The 19,820-nt window shown below is 33.7% G+C and overlaps 2 protein-coding genes and 1 long non-coding RNA gene across 15 annotated transcripts in view; 2 read left to right on the top strand and 1 right to left on the bottom strand.

The window, feature by feature from the left end:
• The window catches only part of LOC131602227 (transcription factor bHLH95-like), a 67,375-nt gene that overhangs the window by 41,140 nt on the left and 6,415 nt on the right, over positions 1 to 19,820 (top strand). The window lies entirely within an intron of this gene.
• Positions 8,415 to 15,101, bottom strand: LOC131602229 (uncharacterized). Of its 13 annotated transcripts, none has more exons than XR_009283966.1 (15): positions 14,376 to 15,100; positions 12,551 to 14,139; positions 12,196 to 12,422; positions 12,037 to 12,094; positions 11,865 to 11,912; positions 11,700 to 11,778; positions 11,537 to 11,628; positions 10,780 to 10,846; positions 10,609 to 10,675; positions 10,373 to 10,515; positions 10,166 to 10,281; positions 9,736 to 9,938; positions 9,325 to 9,388; positions 8,973 to 9,249; positions 8,416 to 8,885 (listed from the first exon to the last, which is right to left on the bottom strand). It is a non-coding gene; the product is annotated as an uncharacterized LOC131602229 (long non-coding RNA). The 13 variants fall into 13 exon arrangements; XR_009283959.1 differs by having other exon boundaries at positions 8,418 to 8,885; positions 9,780 to 9,938; positions 14,376 to 15,099; XR_009283963.1 differs by having other exon boundaries at positions 8,424 to 8,885; positions 9,325 to 9,938; positions 12,551 to 12,690; positions 13,915 to 14,139; positions 14,376 to 15,095.
• LOC131602225 (extensin-1) lies at positions 16,422 to 18,864 on the top strand. Its single transcript, XM_058874274.1, has 2 exons — positions 16,422 to 16,682; positions 16,924 to 18,864. Exons 1-2 carry the CDS (start codon positions 16,523 to 16,525, stop codon positions 18,531 to 18,533), a joined length of 1,770 nt encoding a protein of 589 aa, XP_058730257.1. The 5' UTR covers positions 16,422 to 16,522; the 3' UTR covers positions 18,534 to 18,864.

Here is a 19,820-nt window from a genome sequence, read left to right as displayed (position 1 = left end):
AATAATAAACAGATGTATTTTAAAAAAGTGTCTACAGACGATGTTAACTTACACCCACTTATTTTATAAAAGGAGTATTTTAGTAACACACATATTTGAGTGTATTTAACTATTTGTTAGTTAAAGCTTGCGAAAATACTCTTTCATAAAAACAAGTTGGTGTATCCTAATGACGTAAATGTGTCAAACTTAGTAACATTACACATCTGATAACTCTTTACCACATATTTGTATAACAAAATCCGCTGTTGAATTGAAAGTTATATCATAGAGATCTTGTCTATAAAATTTAACATTAATCAAAAATCACTTGACATGCCAACGAGATGCATAAAAACTAACGTCTTACAAAACTTCACCAAAATTGTTAATTTTGATAATTCTCTTCAACATATCAAATAATTTTCTATTGATGTTAAATTTATAGACATAACCTATGATCGTACCTGATCAGAATGAATCGCCAATGGCCTGCAAGCTAGTGGACTTTGTGTGAATAGGGGAGGGGTGTACCTGCAAGGTACTCCGATGCCAAAGTAATAAAGAGAGCAAATGAGTGCAAGTACTGAGAATATGTAATTGAATGAATTCCTGATCCTCTAGTGACATAGGTTATTTATAGCCCCCATCACGGGGCCAAGATTTTCCTATTTTTGGCTGGATCGTTGGAGGCCTAAAACACTGGAAACTGCCAGGATCCCACGTGGTAGGGCACAGTCACCAAATGACTCATATTCTGGTTGAACCGACCGTAGGGTTCAGAGGTGATAACCGAGTTTCCCGCTGGTGGGTGACCACGTGCTCTTCGTGGGGCACGTGGGGCAGAACCTTAAACGTTCTCCAAAGGAAGTAGGCGCGATTGGGCTTGGACCCTGAATTGGGCTTGCCTGTCCTTGGGCCTGTCCGGCCCAGTCCAGAAAAACCTATATGATAATAGCTTTCAATCCAACGGTGAATTTTGTTATGTAGATATGAAATAAAGAGTTATCGGATGTGTCATATTACTAAATTTAACATTTTAGTGTCATTTAATCTAAATCCACACACACGTATGTGTGTGTGTGTGTGTGTGTGTGTATATATATATATATATATATATATATATATATATATATATATATTATTTTTTAAGATTTTGGATAAGGATATAATCTCAAACTCACTTGTATGGTTGAATTTTTCTGTGATTATCACTTTAAGGGTGGACTACTCAAAAATTTCAAATGTCATATTAAAGTTCTAGTTTAACATGGTGGAGGGTTTGAGAGAGGATGTTGTTTTTGGTGTTGGATCAACGACAGAAAGAATTTCATACTTGAGGGTAAAATTCACTTGTAAGGTTGAATTTTCTTGTATTAATTGTAAGTTAGAAGTTTCACATTTGACAAAAGTGTGGATGTTGAATGATATGTAAGTGTGAAAATTGTAACATTCCAAAATTTCTTATTTAATTAGTTTAATTAAATTTTTAAATTAATTAATTTGAATTAGCATTTTATTGGGATTATGTGGAAAGAAATATAAAATGTTGAGTTGTTGGGCCTTATGGTGGAATTAGTAATGTGGGGGTGTAAGTGTGAAGGAGCCCATTTCTAATTTTATGTTTTTCATAAAATAAGGAAAACAAGAGGAGAAAGAATTAGAACGTGAAAACAAGAAGTTGTGAGAAGAGGAGCTGAAGAACGTGAAAGAGAATCAAAGAGGAAGAAGACCCATTCAAGAATTTGCCTAAGGTAAGGGGGGACTTATCTGGTTAACATCTATTATCGGGTTAGGGGTTGATAGCATAGAATAGAGGTATAATTCGTATCGATTGAGTCATATGATAGAGTTAGCGATTTGAGTCAATTTGGATGATGTTGTGTTTCAAATTGATAAAGTATGTGTAAATGCTTGTTTGTGATGTTTGATTGTGTTTGAATGTGTTGTTGAGGCATGAAATGACATGGAATAATTGTGAATTGATCCTGTTTTCGTGCATGGTCGAAATGATTCGATTTGGGTTGTGTTGGATGGAAATAAGCTGCTGTCAAAAGTGCTTTTTTTTTGCTGTTACAGGTGATGTAACCGGTTACGGTCGGGCTTGTAACCGGTTACGGTCGTGAAAATGGGGTTTTTGGGCTGGTTACGAGTTCGTAACCGGTTACGGCTAAAACTGTGTTTTGGAAAATTGTTCTTCGTAACCCGTTACGCTTTTCTTAACCCGTTACGGCTGAAGCTTTTTTTGAAAAATTATTTTCGTAACCCGTTACGCCTTTTCGTAACCCGTTACGGCTGAAGGTTTTTGAAAAATGAATCATTTTGAAAAGTTCATAACTTTTGAACCGTTGGTCCGTTTCGTCTGCCGTTTCGAGCTAAACGAACCTTATTAAATAAGCTATGTGATGATTAATGATGTGATTGTGATTGAATGATGCATATATATATATAAACATGCTTGGTGATGATGATGATTATGATGAAATGAGTATTTGATGATGTTACTCATTAGACTTGACGATGGTATAAGTATGTTCATGTATGTTTGCATTCATTCATATTCATTGATGATGTTGTATCCATGATGATGTGTTGGATCAGTGAAGGGCATGATTCCCATTGTGTGGAATCTGTGCTGACAGGGCCGTATCTTGATGATGTTGGATCGGTCATGGGTTATTCCCATTTGATGATGTTGGTACCACATGCATAGTGTCAGTTCATACATATGCATACTTTATAACATGATTGGATGTATTCCAGTGTTATAATTATTAATGGCGTGTTGGTTGATTATTGTGATGATGAAACTTGTCTGAATGTTTGTTTATGAAACAATTGGGTGAACGATGCAACTATGATGTGTTATTGCCTTATAACCTTATAACATTTGTTAATTATGATGAAGACTCACCCTTACATGTTGTCATTTTCAGATTGAGCATAGCGGCTGTTCGACTCGGTGAGGATTAGCTCATGAGTCAGTTGTTTGGTTAGCGTCAGGTGTCATGCTCTGATAGTTGTAACACTGGGGACGCGATGTTTAGAGTTTATGTTTTATAACTCTAGTTATGTTTTGATGTTTGAAGGATTAGTTTGAAAGATGTTAAACTTAATCTGTTTGATTTAATTCCGCTGTGTTTACATGAATTGTTTTAATTAATGAGATTTGCCTCAGTGAATGCATGACATGACTGAACGATGTTTTTAATTTATTTTGAATTGTGGCACCCTTATTTCATGTACTATGAATAAACTTATTTAATTTGCCGCGGGGTTTAGAAGGGTGTTACAAAAATTCATATCTAATGTCGTAAAATTTTGAGTGAAAATGTAATTTCCAAATTCACTTGTGTGATTGTTTTTTTACCAATGTTTCAATTTACCACAATATGTTAAGGCTCCTTTGAAAGTCAAACATTGATTTCAAAGTTGAAGATTATTAAAGATATAGACTCTTGATGTCGATAATTTTCATGACAATGGTGATCAAGCAACGTGTCTTGTTGATGTGATGGGTGTCAACGACAGTAAAAATGTATGTAAATGAATAAAACTTTCTCAAAGAGATCAATCAAAGATAAATAGATGGATCCTATTTCAAAATAAAAAGATTGTTAAGTGTGAAATGTGAGTTAGAATACTTATTTTAAATATATAAGTGACACATGGTCTATTTATGCCTAATACATTAGTATTTTCGACAAATATATGATGCTTAATTATCTCTGTAAGTGTTTCAGTTAAATTCAAGACCCAACTAGTTTCAATCCAACCAATATGGAATTGTCCAAGAGTCATATCGATAGAAAGCTTATGGATCATCGAATTTAAGTAACAAATGATGTTGATGCCCCCACATCAAATCGACGTTGTAACCCTTTTAGAACAATCATCAATAAGAAGATTCTAGCATTGCGGGACCTAAGATGGGTTTACCCTAGAACAACACTTGATCAGAGTAATTATAATGAAAACAAGAAGGTTTTGAAAAGGAGATAAGTTTTGAAAATTTAAGAATGGGGAGGAGACGAAGAGACTATCCTAAAGCATGAAATAAAAGGTCTCCTTGTAAGGTAGCCCAAGAGAAATCCTTTGTTTGTGCAAGTGAACTAACCACAAGATGAGCATTCTTTTTCTTTGGAGTTTATCCACAAGAAGCTACAAGCAAACCTACAAAGTAACATGGTCAGATGAATCCCAAATCCTCAGATGAACCAATCATCTGATGAAATTCAAAGCCTCAATTGTATCAGATGAACATAAAAATCACAAAGCATCAGATGAATCTCCAAGTTCAAAAGTTTAATTGTTTATCAAGATAAGATTCAAGTTCTGAGGTGAAAGTCTATGGTCTGGATGAATCAAGGTTTTAGATGAATCTCCAAGCAAAGAGAAAGCATCCTAAGTCTAAGTCCAAAGTCCAAACTCCATAAGCATGGGATACTAACATCAAGTCCACAGAAAATTATTAAGAGTTTTTTTAGGGTTTTCTCATATTTAAGTGTTTTTGGTATTTTGAATAAAAGAAACAACAAAAAGCCCAAGGGGCAAAGAGAAAAAGCATAAAAGTAAAGGGAAATAAATATAAAATGATATGAATGTAAATGGTATAAAATAAATGACAATAAAGTAAAGGCATAAAAGTAAATGCGCATAAAATAAATGTTAGCACAATTAATGGTTAATGTTAGTGTTATTGATCAATCAACCGGTTCAGGACAATTTAGCACTATGTTAAGCAATCGTAAGTGTACTTATGTAGAAGTAGCACCTACATGAGACCGGTCAATAGCAATTTATGTACCATATACTTGTTAGAGAAATGATAGAAATCATTCTCCTAAAACAAGTAGCATAAGTCAAAACAAAATTAAAAGAAAGAGATGAAGAAGAAGAGAAGAGAATGTAGATTTTATCAAGCACTAAGGAAAAAGGGTTGAGATCATTACTTCAATCTACCTTCTTCATGATACCTTGAGACAAACTTCTCATCAATCCAAAGTACTAAAAATGATCAAATAATCATATAATGGTATATTTGAAATGATGAAAGTTCATCAAGTATTAATCCAAAGTCAATTGAACAAGATGAAACTTCAATCAACCAAAATTGACCAAGTCAACCAAAATTCAGAAGCAAACAACCAAATAAAATCAAAAGAAAAAGATTAAAAGGTTTTTCAAAAGATTTTTAAATGAATTAAAAGGGAAATTAAAAGGAAAATTCAAAAGACACCTCAAATGATCAGAAAAATTATGTAAAATCAAGAAAATTATGAGAAACAAAATCTCAAAAGTCGGACCTCAAAATATTTTAAAATGATGGAGAAATAATTTGTCAAAAATGAATTAAAAATAAAATAATGGAAAAATAATAAAAGTCATTTTTAAAATCTGAAGAAAAAAAACATATAAGGTAGAAAATATTTATAGAAAATTATAGAAAAAAATTGAAGTTAAAAAAAGTTAAGGGAGTTATTTTTAATCATTTTTGAAAGAAAATAGAATTTAAATGAATTAAAATAGAAAAAAGAAAATAAAAACCAACGGATAGGTGAGGTGTCAGTGCTCTATTGGCCAGAGGATTCAAATTTCGCTCCATTGCGCGCGAAAAACTTCATCTTCAACCTCTAAACTTGATTTTTGCAGATCAATGAACTAGTTATTTTAAGCTTAAACTTCACGTGTTTTAGCTTCACTTAACATCATCGTACATGTCTCTTCACTCATGAAAAATTTACTTGTTGTGAGTGAAGAGAATTTGCAGAAAAAATGTAAGAACCCTAAAACTTCAAAGTAAAATTAAATGATGAACACAATGAATAAATTCTAGATATGTTATGGCTTTTGATCAGTGGAACAATACGAAGAGTATAATATCTCGTTTGAATGGAATAGGAACTCGTATCTACCTTTTCTAAGTGAGCTTCAAGGTCTGAAAATTGTGGAATCAAGTTGAGCTTTGGAAGATGTTTCAAACTTCAGTAATGCTTCAGTTAGCTTTCGATGAAGACAATGAAGCTTTTTGGGCAGAGATTTGAGGTTAAAATCAAGATAAAATAAAAATACGAACTTCTGGTTTTTGAAGGTTTTAGTCTAGAGTGTTTCAGAGTTTCTTTGGATTTTCAAGCTTGCAAATGAAGGGGAAAAACTCCTCTATTTATAGGGAAAATAGTGAGCTCATCATACGTGCCAAATGAAGCTTCTATCGTGTGAACCAAGTTGGAAAATTCTAGATCCAAAACCGTGTAAAAATGGCGTGAAATGCATAACTTGTTGAGTGATTCAGGTCGTTTTTCTATATACCAAACATGTTTCATCATCACAAAGAAGTTTGCACATGTGCAAAGTGGTCCAATATTAAGTTTTAGGTCATTTTGCAAATTACAGGTCACAGTACAAACAGAGTTCAAGTTACCAACTTCCAACTGAGGCCAAATGAAATTTACTCGTGCGTTTCTTGATTTTCTTTGAGCCAAATGCTCCTTTCATGGAGTAAAGCACAATACAAAAAGAACAACTTCAATTGGATTATTGATGTGAAAATGGCAAGCTTGGAAAGTTGGGGTTTCACCACTGAAAATCAGGTTAGGCATTAGGTCGACCATGTAATGGACCTAGTTTTGTGCACAAGTGACCTGAAGTCCAATCTAAAAATTGAGATAATTAGAGGCTGGATTGATATTTGACTTCTAAATGAAAGTTGTAAAAGACATCAAGAGGGACTTTTGGTAAAAATAAGCGCCCAAAAATATTAAGAATTGAAGAAGTTATGGTACTTGGACCAAAGGCATGCCACACTTGACTTTTAGGTCAAACCAACTTGTACCATCTTGTAACTTTTGAATTTTTCTTGCAATCCAAAGCACAATGATGATCATATGAACTTCACATGAATGATCCTTGGTTGTTCTTTGATTAAACTTGAAAATTGCTTGAGAAACTTGATGAAGAAGACATGGAAATAAACACATGAGCCTATCATGAGATGAATTGAAAACCAAGCAACAAACTTGAACTCCTTTTGGTTATATGATGCTAAATGAGGCTTGACATGAATGTGACCTAAGATTAGAGGTCATGCCTTAAAGTTGAAGCTCTTGAGAACCAATGGTTGACCATTCTTTGAACTCCTTTTGCCGAGTTACTTTGAGCCTTTTAACATCTTTGAACATGAAATAAGATCCTCTTGAGTAATAGACACTCTCTTGCCTTAATTGCCAACCATACCTTTGCACAATAAGAGAAAAGGAAAGCAACAAGCCAACATGTTTTTGCATTTTGAAATATGGTTAGTGAAAGTTAGATGATAAATATAAGCAAATAAAGATGCAAAAAAAAACACACAAGGGTGCATGGTGATCTCCCTCAAAAGGTCAAACCAAAGCCTAAGGAAAAAGGAGATAAGCATGCTTGTGATCTTGTACAAATGCATATGAATGATAGGTGGGATCTTAGGGGTGAAAATTAAGGTATGACAGACTTGACATAAAAGGATACCTTATCAGAACAATTAGAGGGAGCATAGATGTTAGATTATACTGTAAAATATATTCTAACATTTGTCTTTTCTCACAATTGTCCAAAGTGTAAGGTTATAGATTCCTAAAACCTCATAATCCTTTTATAAATCCTAACGAAAACACCACATCAAAATTCACATCTCTTAACCTCTAACTAAATATCTCCTGCTTTTAGTAATCGTTGACTTGTGCATTAGAGTGTTTGGAAATTCTTCTCTCCTCTCTTGCTCGGGTCGCCAGAGTGTAACAACAACATGGCCTAGAGACATTCATCTAAACTCACCTACATATTTTAGTTATCCGCCTCATTAATCAAGTTTATCAATCTTCAATCCTCTCTAAAAGAGTATGATTATTCTTATCCAATGTCATAATCATCCTACTTCTCTTATCACTAGTACAAAAATGTTAATTTACACCCGATTTTTATTAAATTTACACCCATTATTTTTAATAAAAATCGGGTGTATATCCACAGGGTGAGAAATGTCTAACGCATTTACACCCGTTTAAAAAACGGGTGTAAATACGTTCGTATTTACTCCCTATTTTAAGAATATCGGGTGTAAATATGTTCTACGTTACACCATATTTTAACAAAAATCGGGTGTAATTGGGCGTAATTACGTTTTTAATTACACCCTGTTTTAATAAAAATCGGGTGTAATTACGTTTTTAATTACGCCCTGTTTTAATAAAAATCGGGTGTAATTGAGCATAATTACGTTTTTAATTACACCCTGTTTTAGTAAAAATCGGGTGTAATTGGGCGTAATTACGTTTTAATTACATCCTATTTTAATAAAAATCGGGTGTAATTGGGCGTAATTACGTTATAATTACACCCTGTTTTAATTAAAACCGGGTGTAGATATGTTCTTAATTACACCCTATTTTAATAAAAATCGGGAGTAAATACGTCATTTATGAATGAACAATTATATTATATTTAAATCTATTTACACCCTATTTCATATACATCATTTAGTTATATTTCATTTTCAGTCATAATATTACAAATACTATAAAATCATACACATAAAAATCATATTTTGACTAAGTCAAAATATTTTTAATATTAACCAAAAAGTATACAAAATCATGTGCATTCATAATATTTCAAGTACTAAAAAATCATACACATAAAAATTATATTTTAACCAAGTCATAACATTTTCTTCATATATAATTTTACACCATGCTTGACAGTTAGCTTCAGTGTTCTCTACTCCAATTGAATCCATCTGCTTTCCACATGTAGCATTGGATTCATCCATGGCCAAAATACCACGCCCTGGAGAAGCAATTGCTTTCCACAATTCGATCCGGAGGAAGAACTTCTACATTCGTGTACACCGACTTCATCTTCTCAAGCAAAGTCTACAAAATTATTCATTATATAGAAATCCAGAGCCACACAACAAACCTCTAATTTCTTAAAAACTACGAGGTTAAAAAATGTTTTACCGTTTTGCCAGCCTTGTCATTCCCTAAAATAAGTACATGAAGCTCTAACTTGTTGAACATGTACTGCCAAAGTCCATAAAATTTACATCTCGGCCAAGCTGTGCAAACTGAAGACCTAGGTCACCTTGTGGGTTGGCCAAGAAATGACCAGTTTGATAGCGGCTATTTGACATCAATAATCTAGCTATGTAGATGTCATAGCCTTGGCTTAGTCCATAATCTATTTACAATATTCTCAATGATACTATCTCCTAACATCCCAGAGTGAAATCATACCCTGATATATCACATGGATAATATAAGTATCACAAATGGAATTTATATGATCCATAAACTAGTAATGAAGACATACCAGGCATGCTACAGCACTAGTCCTCCCGTGTTCCTCGTGTTTGAAAAGCCAATCTTCAAAATAGCTGCTTAAGCAATGTTTTTGGCAGTTAAAAATAGTAGCTTCTGATTTCTGAAAATAACTTCACACATACTTGCATTGCAGATTATTTTTTGGCTTTTAAAATATGAGCACCAAGTTCAACACTTGTATAAAAAATCATAACCAATTGTTCAACAATCACTTACAACTATTAATAAAAAAAATCGTAGATTTAAAAGAAAACATATGCAAGCAGCAAAACTAATAGTTGTTTGTACCTCAAATTAAAAGAGCATGATTTATTTACATGCCCTTTCATCAAATTGGACCATAATTTAATTATTTACAATTCTAATCTTAGGGCATTAGATGTAAAAACTACACATGTACCGGGATTCATTGAGGCGGGACTAAATTTATTCTCAGTGTCAAACCTTGTATATATCCATAGGGGACTTGGCCTCCATGACTTCAAGATCACGAGCAAGAGCTAGATATCCTTCACTTAACTTAGAATTGTATAAGATATCCTGCAACTTTTCTCTGTCATCTTCATTTCCAGCCATTTCTATGTCGAGCACAAAAGCAATTCCCTACACACATCACAAAAATCATCAAAAGAGAGTCTCAATAAAGCTGATAGTGAAATCTTCTTCTTCTCAGTCCCTTTGATTCCCTGTAGCTTTGTCACTTGCCAACATAAAGCTAAAGAGAGACTAGCACATAACTCCACTCCACAGTTAAACAACTGATGTGTAACAATACACCTATTATCACTCAGAGAAACATTTAGAGCACTAGCACAGAATCCAGGACTTACATGACGTGCAATAATGTAACAGAATTGCTTCTTTTGATGCACATCATTGCAAGAAGTAAACACCTTCGTAAATTTGTTTTGTCTATATATTCATTCAACATGTCAAGGTCCTCAACCTAATATTGAACATCAGTTACATGAAAACAACATTCAGTTCATCATCTGAAGTAGTTGAGTAACAAACTTAAAAAGGATCTTACATGTTACCTCCATTAAAAGGTCAACGGCTTCAGGCTCAGAGTTGTACTGCAACAATTACAAATTAGTCAACTCAAAAGTTATCAAAACTTAACAGCCATCATCTAACACATCATTTTCTGTATAGTTGAGAACAATGTGTTTTGTATTTCCTACATTCATATGAAAAGACACATAAGAATGTGAGGAATTATGTGATTGATTAAGATCAGACGAATATAATAGATGATTATGAACTCAATTACCACGAACATTTCCATGAGATGCCATTGACAACCTCTCTGGTGAGGCTGCAGATAATTCTCCAGATGTCTGAAAATAAATATTAGATAGAAAAGACACTATATAAGAATGTGAGGAATTACGTGATTGATTAAGATCAGACGAATATAATAGATGATTATGAACTTAATTACCACGAACATTTCCATGAGATGCCATTGACAACCTCTCTGGTGAGGCTGCAGATAATTCTCCAGATGTCTGAAAATGAAGATTTAACAAAGAATATTTAATTCAAAATCTGTTGGGAAATATTTGTTCGAGTTCATATTATGGAAAAATTAAAAATAATATTTCCTACACATAAGATTTAATTCATCAGGAAAGTACAAGGTTTTGCATTTATAACTAAACAATTCATGAATGATTATAAATAACAAAGATAGTAAGCTATTGAAAGAGAATACATACACCAGCATCAACAAATTTGGAACCAAGCAATGGCTTCATAACATGAAGAACAAATAGCTGGCTTACAATTTCATTATCATTATGAGCATCTCAAGGTATATAGTTACATATATTTGAATTGATGAAACTATTATATATATCATTATCAGCTCAGGTGTAAGTTATGTTAGTGGAACATTGATTTAAAAAAATTATGATTTGCTGCAGTATTGAGGCTAAAAAGGTGAAAGCAGAATCGACTATAATCAGGGAATATTGCAGGACAGGGAATATTTTTTAACTAGCTAGGCAAGCTGGACCATTGGAGAGAGGATGCCGCCCAAAGTACATACCTTATAGAGATATATAGATATATTAAAGACATGAAAATGAAATTAAAGACATGAAAATGAAATTGGTGAGTTTTGTAGTAAATCTGAAGAAGACAAAACATGTTCAGTATTCACCAATAATATGAGGTCTACGTAGTATATAGCTTACAATGTAGTATATAGCAGTCAAAACAAAGCCCGATGCCTCTGCGGTGATGAACATGTAGCTTAATCTGTACAGTGCTTTTGATACAGGAATTCCTGAAAAACCTTACAGTTGTTAGTAGGAGAATTAAATGTATCTTAATCTTGAGAAATCTAAATTATAGTACCTAAAATCTCCAGAATATATCCGACTACCAATAGCGAGAGGGAAACCACAGACCAAAGGAGTACCCTCTCCTTGTGATCCTGAATGGAAAAGGCAGTAGTTAGTTGATATAGTTACACAAACACACGCTGCAGGGGCAAATTATTTAAGATCTTGCATTGACCACCTTTTCGTTCTCTAGCTGGCATCAATTACCTCATTTCAGCCTCAGAATCTGAAGAACAAAGTCATGTCAACCATGACAAGTACAACTCTACAATTTCGATATAAATTCCAAAGAAAGTGGATAATATCAACTACAAAGCCATGTCAACCATGACAAGTACAACATCAATTACCTCAGGGATGGGTTTGGATTTGTTGAGGTTCCAACAATGCTATATTTCTGTCTTTTTCCTACAGGACATATTCAACACTTATCATTAAAAGAACCAAAACAAAAAGCATAGAAAATTCAGTTCCTATTGGATTTTCGTTCTCTAGCTGGCATCAATTACCTCATTTCAGCATCAGAATCTGAAGAACAAAGTGAATTCTCATCTAAAGAAAACTGAGTTTCGGGGGCTGAGATTTAATAAACTAGTGTTGTCCGATATTTTGAAGACTGTCGGGGATTGAGGACTCTGGGAGAGACTCTTTGAGGATATAATGGTTCTTGGGAGGATCTAATGCTGGAATTGATGCTCATAAATTCAATAGACATATCCCTTTCTGACTACACTGGCTGCAGGAATCAGTGGAAAAGAATAAGGAAATGATGAAATGCTCGTCAAATGCATATGCTATGCATATGCATTAACACAATAATGAACAAACATAAACACTGGTAAGTTGAATTGAAGAAAACATTACACTATACTGTCTTTTCTCTAACACAAGCATCTGCATTTCTTCCATTATGTGCTCTCTGCCACCACCATTGTCATCTTCCGCAACTTCATCTTTATTTATCAAAACCTCTTTAGAATACGATTATCAACACGTTTTTCTCACTAAAACTCATCCAAAACAGTTACTTGGTATTATAACATGTATACAACATATAGAACCATTTAGCATCACAAAAACAAGAATCTATGACATTGATTTCATCACCTATTTTCAAATCCTAAGAATAAAAAATTATGGAAAAACATGACGTAAGTTAACAAAGCAATTAGTTAGTTTAATAGTAGAAAGTATGACCTAAAACGTTTCACCAAAAATTACTATGTGCTGCAAGATGTTCACAATTAGGATGTAATCAACTGAATTGAAAAAATAGAAAGGAAGTATGAGGCATTTTAAAATATTAGTAGCACTGTCAAGTTAATATTTCTCATACTGCAAGTTGCATGAACTTCTTGTATCTTTTTACTCTAGAGATTTTAAATCTTAAATTTAGTTCAAGTATGAGTCATATCACAGATTCTTCATAGTATGCTAATGTGTGAAAAGATTCAAAACTTGAAAATATTAAACGAAAACTGACTTTTTAGGCTACCAATGTATTAAATGATGGATTTTTAATTAAAGAAATGTCATTTATTATTCATTAACTAATATCAATTGGACACTCAACAAGAACAACAATCAAAGTTTCTTCTACTAGGTATAGTTAACTGCATGGATCAAATAGTGTCATAGTATAATGTCATGGATCTTATTTAAAGATTTTCTATTTAACTCCAAATCTTAAATAATGGTATGAATTAAAATTTGCATTGATCTTTCTCTATTTCTAACAAATGATCATCCATCCAGTCTAACTCCCATTAAAAATGTAAGCATATTAGTATGATAGCAAATTACAAATCTCAAACATATATCCATATCTATCTAATAAAATTGACTAGAGTCTAATATATATCATTAAGGATTACTTAACTAATAAATCTACTAAAATAGACTTGAATAGAAGTCACTTACGATCATATAAGCCAGCTAATATCCATTCATACTCTAAACCACTTATGATTTCTGGAGTTGTACATTGAATACAGATGTAATAAAACGAATCATTGTTTTATTCAAAGCCCTACAATCAACAGAACTAGGCCCAATGACAGGACTATAATATGGACTGGAACTAGGCCCAATGACAGGACTATATTATGGACTAGAACTAGGCCTAATAGGCAATGAGAGAAAATAAAGGGATAAAATTTGGAAGGGGAAATCAGCAAAGCAAGAAAAGTAGCAGTTAAGCTAATCAGTGGATGTAGTGGTTGGCTAACCTGTGGGAGGGCATCCCGCCTCTGTCTGGCAGCATTCATAACCCGAGCAATCTCAACCCGGTCAAAGCATTTTCTGCTACAGGGTCCGGGACATAGTATACTCGTCAACTACTCTAACCTGTGCAGATAGATATGAAGCCTGAACCAGCAGGAGGTGCGTATAAATTACGTTCAGCCTTTGTTAGCCCACTAACTCCTTCTGCTTGGACAGTCCTTAATTAATATCTGTTGATGAGAAAATTGTCAATTTATAAACATCATCTTAGTGGAACTTGACATAGAGATACAAGAATTGAGCTTGATCCTACTTAGTGGAATTGATTACAAAGATCTACTAAGAACAAACAACTCTATCAAAAACCAATAATTTAGTAAAACATCAAATGCGAGATCTATTTATCTTTCATACACTAGCTTTTTCTTAACGATCTACATCAGTATGAATGAAAATTTGAACACACCTCCAGTGGAGTACCACAAGTAACAAGACGAATTCCATTTTTATCAATATACTGATTGAGTGGTTCCTGAAGATCAGAGGGAAAAGCTTCAATAGCCAAAGATAAACGCTTATCATCTCAACACAACGCTTATGCAAATTCTTGACAATCTTAAGCTCCAAATCCTTATCATCTCGAACCGGATCCTGTTCAGCTTCCCCCAAATAAACAACCCTAGCATTCATCAACTTCTCCCACATTTTCCCTTTCTCTTTCCCAAACGCCAACGGTTCACCAATCGCGTCGCATCGTAAATCCTCGAAGTTATCACTTCCTCCTCAATCTTCTTCACCTCCTCCGGTTTCACAACCGTTACCTCCACTGGCGTCGCCTTCTACTCCTCCGCCGCCCTCGTCGATGCCAAAGATAGCAAGAACGAAGCGCCAATGGCTGGAAAAGGCGCCACTAGGCCACCAGCTTCGTTTTCGTCACTGCGCGGTGGTAAAAAGGGTTTCGGTGAAATGTGGTGAAACTGGGTTTGGATTCTCTTTGAGAAGACTTCAAAAAGGGATTCTCTTTGTTCTTTGATTCCGTTATCGGTGAAATGCGATGAACCATACTTTGTTGAAAACTGGGTTTAGAACTACAGTTTTGTTAAATGCTAGTATGAAATTAGATTATTTTATTCAGTCTATTAAATTTGTTACTAGATTATTTTATTTACTTAATAAATTTAGACCCATTAATATTCATGTGTTAATAATATTTAAATTATTTATTAATATGTCACATAAATTATATATTTTGAGTTATAAAATTAAATAAAATTTTTTAATTTGTATAAATTTACACCCGTTTTTTAATTTAAAGGGAGTAATTGAGAGTTAATAATAATAATATTTTTAATTTAAACCCGTTTTTAAAAAATAGGGTGTATATTGTCACTTGATAATGTTTAAAATAATACTTTATTTACAAAATTGCCACTGCAGTTTATATTTACACCCGTTTTTAACATATTGGGTGTAAATTTTAAAGTTATATTGTTCTTTTTGCACTAGTGTATGATCCAACCAAAAAAAAACTCATTAAGAGATCTTTGTCATTTTGTCTTGAATAAATTTGAATTGGTTTTCAAAGTAAAAGCTAACAAATGCTTTTAAAAACTCGTTAAGAAGCCAACTAAGAAAATTTATTAGAAGGAGCGTATTCAATTTTCTCAATATTTAAAAAAAATATATAATTTCAAAAATGACAGACATCTCAAATAAATAAGCACCACAAGGAAAATGTAAGTGTCTAGTTTGTCGGTTATCCTACCACCAATCTAAATTTGTCGGCTTTCTATTTAATATTCTCCATTTTACATAGAATAAAAAATATAAGAAGTAAATTACTATTATCAAATACTTGTGTATAAAATATTTATTATAGTTACTAGTACTAAATATTGCGGTAGTATTTTGAAAAAGAAATATGAAGATCATGACAATATGTGGTGGTGGTTATTTTCTCGTGTCCACCCCAAAGGCAAGAAGAACATGAATACTATTTTCATGATCTTGTGTAAAAATTTCTAAATCGGCACTTGTACTATATACAGTTGATAATCATAAAGAATAAGCCAAGTTGACTCATTCATTGTCAACCTTTGATGGAAAAGTAAGCTCAAAGTAGTAAAATTAAATGATCCATTATGTGAAAAAGTATAGAAACATTGCAATCATTTTTTGATGTCAAAAAAGAACAACGTTTCATTTCAATACTAGAGTACAATGTAAAAACATTTATTGGCACCATAAGTAGGTAGAGACAGATAATGATATGTGTGTATTGTCATAAAGATTAATTATACAGTTAGCTTTATAGTTGAGAACTATAATGAGTTCAATGAAAGACAGTGTGATTTTGTTCATGGTATAGCTGGTATTTGCATGTTAATGTCTTTTTCTTTGAGGATTATAATTTATAACCACCTTTCAAGCATGTGAGGTTCTTAAATTTCAATGTCGGTGTGGTTTGGAGATAATGTCAAACATTGTGTATATATATATTTGGTATCACGAGTCAGTGATATACTCACATTAGTACATGATCAACCAAAGAAGCTTAATAGCTTCTCTTGAGTTACAATTGTATCTTGATTGATTGAGTATAGGAATTGTGTAATGCAGATTTTCACTCGAAGCCAGGTAGCACTTGTGTGCTTTTGGCTGTCTGTTGCTTTTTTGGTAATAGGTTCTTGCCATAGTACCGTTGAGGTTGTTGGTCTTGGAGAATGCGCAGATTGCGACCAGAACAATATTAAAGTTAGTCAGGCTTTCTCAGGTACCATCTAGTCTTATCTTTTTGCGTGTATATGTGAAGACTAATCGTTTAAAATAACTGAATTTGATATTAACTGTTGTTTTTTTACTGTTTTGTTTTACTTACTCGTAATCAAATATATAAAAAAATACATATGTCTGGTCTAAATTTAGATCAAATGAATGTACTTTCTTTATTATAGTAAGATACGAAAAATGTAGAGGTGTTTGATATTAATATCTTGTGCGTAATTTTTTTGCAGGACTAAAAGTAACAATAGATTGCAAGGAAGCAAATGGTCATTTTAAAACAAGAGGGGCTGGTGAACTTGATACCAATGGAAATTTTAAGGTATCTCTTCCACAAGACATTGTTAAAGAAGGTGAACTGAAAGAAGAGTGCTACGCTCAGCTGCATAGTGCATCAGCCGCACCATGTCCTGCTCATGATGGACTGGAAGATACTAAAATTGTGATCAGTTCAAAATCTGATGAGAAACATACTCTCAGTACTGCTGCTGCTGGTAAACTCAAGTTTTCATCAGCAACATGTGTCTCAGCAACTTTTTGGCCTTTTTATAAACACCCTCTTTTTCCTAAGCTTCCTCTTCCACAATTACCTCATTTCCCACCTAAAGTTTTTCCACCATTTCCACCAAAGTTTTTTCATAAACACCACCCTCTCTTTCCTCCTATTCCTATCTACAAAAAACCTCCTTTTCCTCATGTTCCTATATACACCAAACCTCTCCCTCCACCTGTGCCTATCTATGAGAAACCTCTCCCTCCCCCTACACCGGTATATGAGAAACCTCTCCCTCCTCCTGTCTATGAGAAACCTCTTCCTCCTCCTGTGCCCGTTTATCATAAACCGCCTACGCCTGTCTACCATGAACCACCTACACCTGTTTATCATAAACCACCAACGCCTGTTTACCATGAACCTCCTACGCCTGTTTATCATAAACCACCTACACCTGTTTATCATGCACCGCCTACGCCTGTTTATCATAAACCACCAACGCCTGTTTATCATGCACCACCTACGCCTGTTTATCATGCACCGCCTACGCCTGTTTATCATAAGCCGCCTACACCTGTTTATCATGAACCTCCAACTCCTGTTTATCATAAACCACCTACACCTATTTATCATGCACCACCTACGCCTGTTTATCATAAGCCGCCTACACCTGTTTATCATAAGCCTCCTACACCTGTTTACCATGAGCCGCCTACGCCCGTTTATCATAAACCACATCCACCACCGGTTCCGGCCAAGAAACCTTGTCCACCAAAGGTTGAACATCCAATTCTACCACCAGTTCCAATCTACAAACCTCATCCTTCTCCAGTTCCAAAGCCACTTCCACCACCTGTTCCGGTCAAGAAACCGTGTCCACCAAAGGTTGAGCATCCAATTCTACCACCTGTTCCAATATACAAACCTCCAGTAGTAATTCCAAAGCCACCAGTGGTTCCAATCACCAAGCCTCATCCTCCTATTGTTCCAATTTATAAACCACCAGTTGTTATCAAACCTCTTCCTCCTTTTCCAAAGTTCCCTCCATTCCAGAAACCTCCACTTCCACCTCTTCCCAAGTTCCCTCCAGTGCACGATTTTTTCCATCACCCCAAGTATGGAAAATTGCCTCCATTGCCTCCAAAGAGCTTTTTCCATCACCCCAAGTTTGGAAAATGGCCACCAATCCACCCAAAAAGCTTCTTCCACCACCCCAAGTATGGCAAATGGCCACCAATCCATAAGAGCTTCTTCCATTACCCCAAGTTTGGAAAATGGCCAAAGGATCCAAAAAGCTTCTTCCATTACCCCAAGTTTGGGAAATGGCCACCATTAAGTCCTCACCATTAGGAGCCATGTCTGAGCTTACAGAATACTTCCATTGTTTTTTCGTCTTCTTCGTTTATTTAAAATCTATCATCAATCAATTTGCAAATAAAACCTGCAAGGGATATAGAGTGTGTGGACAAAAAAACAGACATAGTACGGTGTTGTTTGAAGAAGTTTGATGAAACTGAGTGTAATCACTAGTTGTGCTTGAGTGAAGATCACCAGAATTATTTTTTCTTAAAGTTACTTTCATGTGTATATAGTTGTGTTATTTGTGATGGTTTTTTTTCACTTTGTGTCATTGTATTATTAGTTCTTACTTTATGTTTAATTAATAAATCCATTTGTATCATTAATCATTGTCATTAAAAAGTTTGAAATGCTTATAGCTTTTGCACATTGTTCTTAAGCTTTATTATAGTATTAACATTTATTTGCTAGTGTAAGTACCTAATTTGTATTTATGGTTTAAAAAACACAAATAGTAGTAACTAACAAAGCTTTTAATGTCTTGTTGTGTAAGGCTCATGGGAGAGATGTGAAATCATAAAGTACAAACAAACAAAATATTTTTCTTTGTATTGTCGTTCCATTTAAGGTAATGAAGTATTGTATATAGAATTAAGAAATAATGAAAAGAAAATAAAGAAAGAGGAGAAAGGTAAAGAGAAGAAATTACAAATTAACCTTCTATATAGTAGGTTATAATAAACCGTTCAAATGAGGTGTCTTTTTTAGAATATTTGGGGATAGTCAACACATCTTTCCAATTGGTTTTTAAAAGATGAGTTTAATGGTAGTGTACTGTCGGTGTAAAAAAGTATTACACAGACATCCAATCAGATTATTTTAAAGTGCCAAATCATATCATTAATTTAAAATTTAAAGGGTGACTTGGTAAGATACATAGTTGTCATTATATTGGTTGACAGTGTAAAAATAATTTACACAGTCAGTGCACATCCCCTTTTCTCTTAAAAGATTGTGTTACCATCACAAGTTTGATATAATTTTTTTATACTAGAAAAATTTTTCTCTTAATAATAGGTCTTCGATAGAACCTAATTTATGGTCCAAATCTTTGACTAACATGTTATCTTTCAAGTTATTTATAATAATTCATATCATAGAATTAGTGCAATTTATGTATCTGCTAATTATATTAAGAGAAGAGAGCATGCAAGATAATAAAGTGATGAAACACCACAAGGATCATTTCTCATATCATAGAATTAGTGCAATTTATGTATCTGCTAATTCATATCATAGAATAATTCATCATCATTTCTCATCATTGTACGTGTGAAT

This window comes from Vicia villosa, linkage group LG5 (assembly GCF_029867415.1).
Source record: "Vicia villosa cultivar HV-30 ecotype Madison, WI linkage group LG5, Vvil1.0, whole genome shotgun sequence".
Lineage (NCBI taxonomy): Eukaryota > Viridiplantae > Streptophyta > Magnoliopsida > Fabales > Fabaceae > Vicia > Vicia villosa.
The sequence above is the reverse complement of the archived record's forward strand: the minus strand, read 5'-3'. Positions and strand labels throughout refer to the sequence as shown.

Excerpts from the sequence above, each read along its gene's own strand:
- LOC131602225 (XM_058874274.1), top strand. The coding sequence starts at position 16,523 with ATGCAGATTTTCACTCGAAGCCAGGTAGCACTTGTGTGCTTTTGGCTG. Across the intron at positions 16,683-16,923 it reads AGTTAGTCAGGCTTTCTCAG|GACTAAAAGTAACAATAGAT; the intron begins GTACCATCTAGT and ends ATTTTTTTGCAG.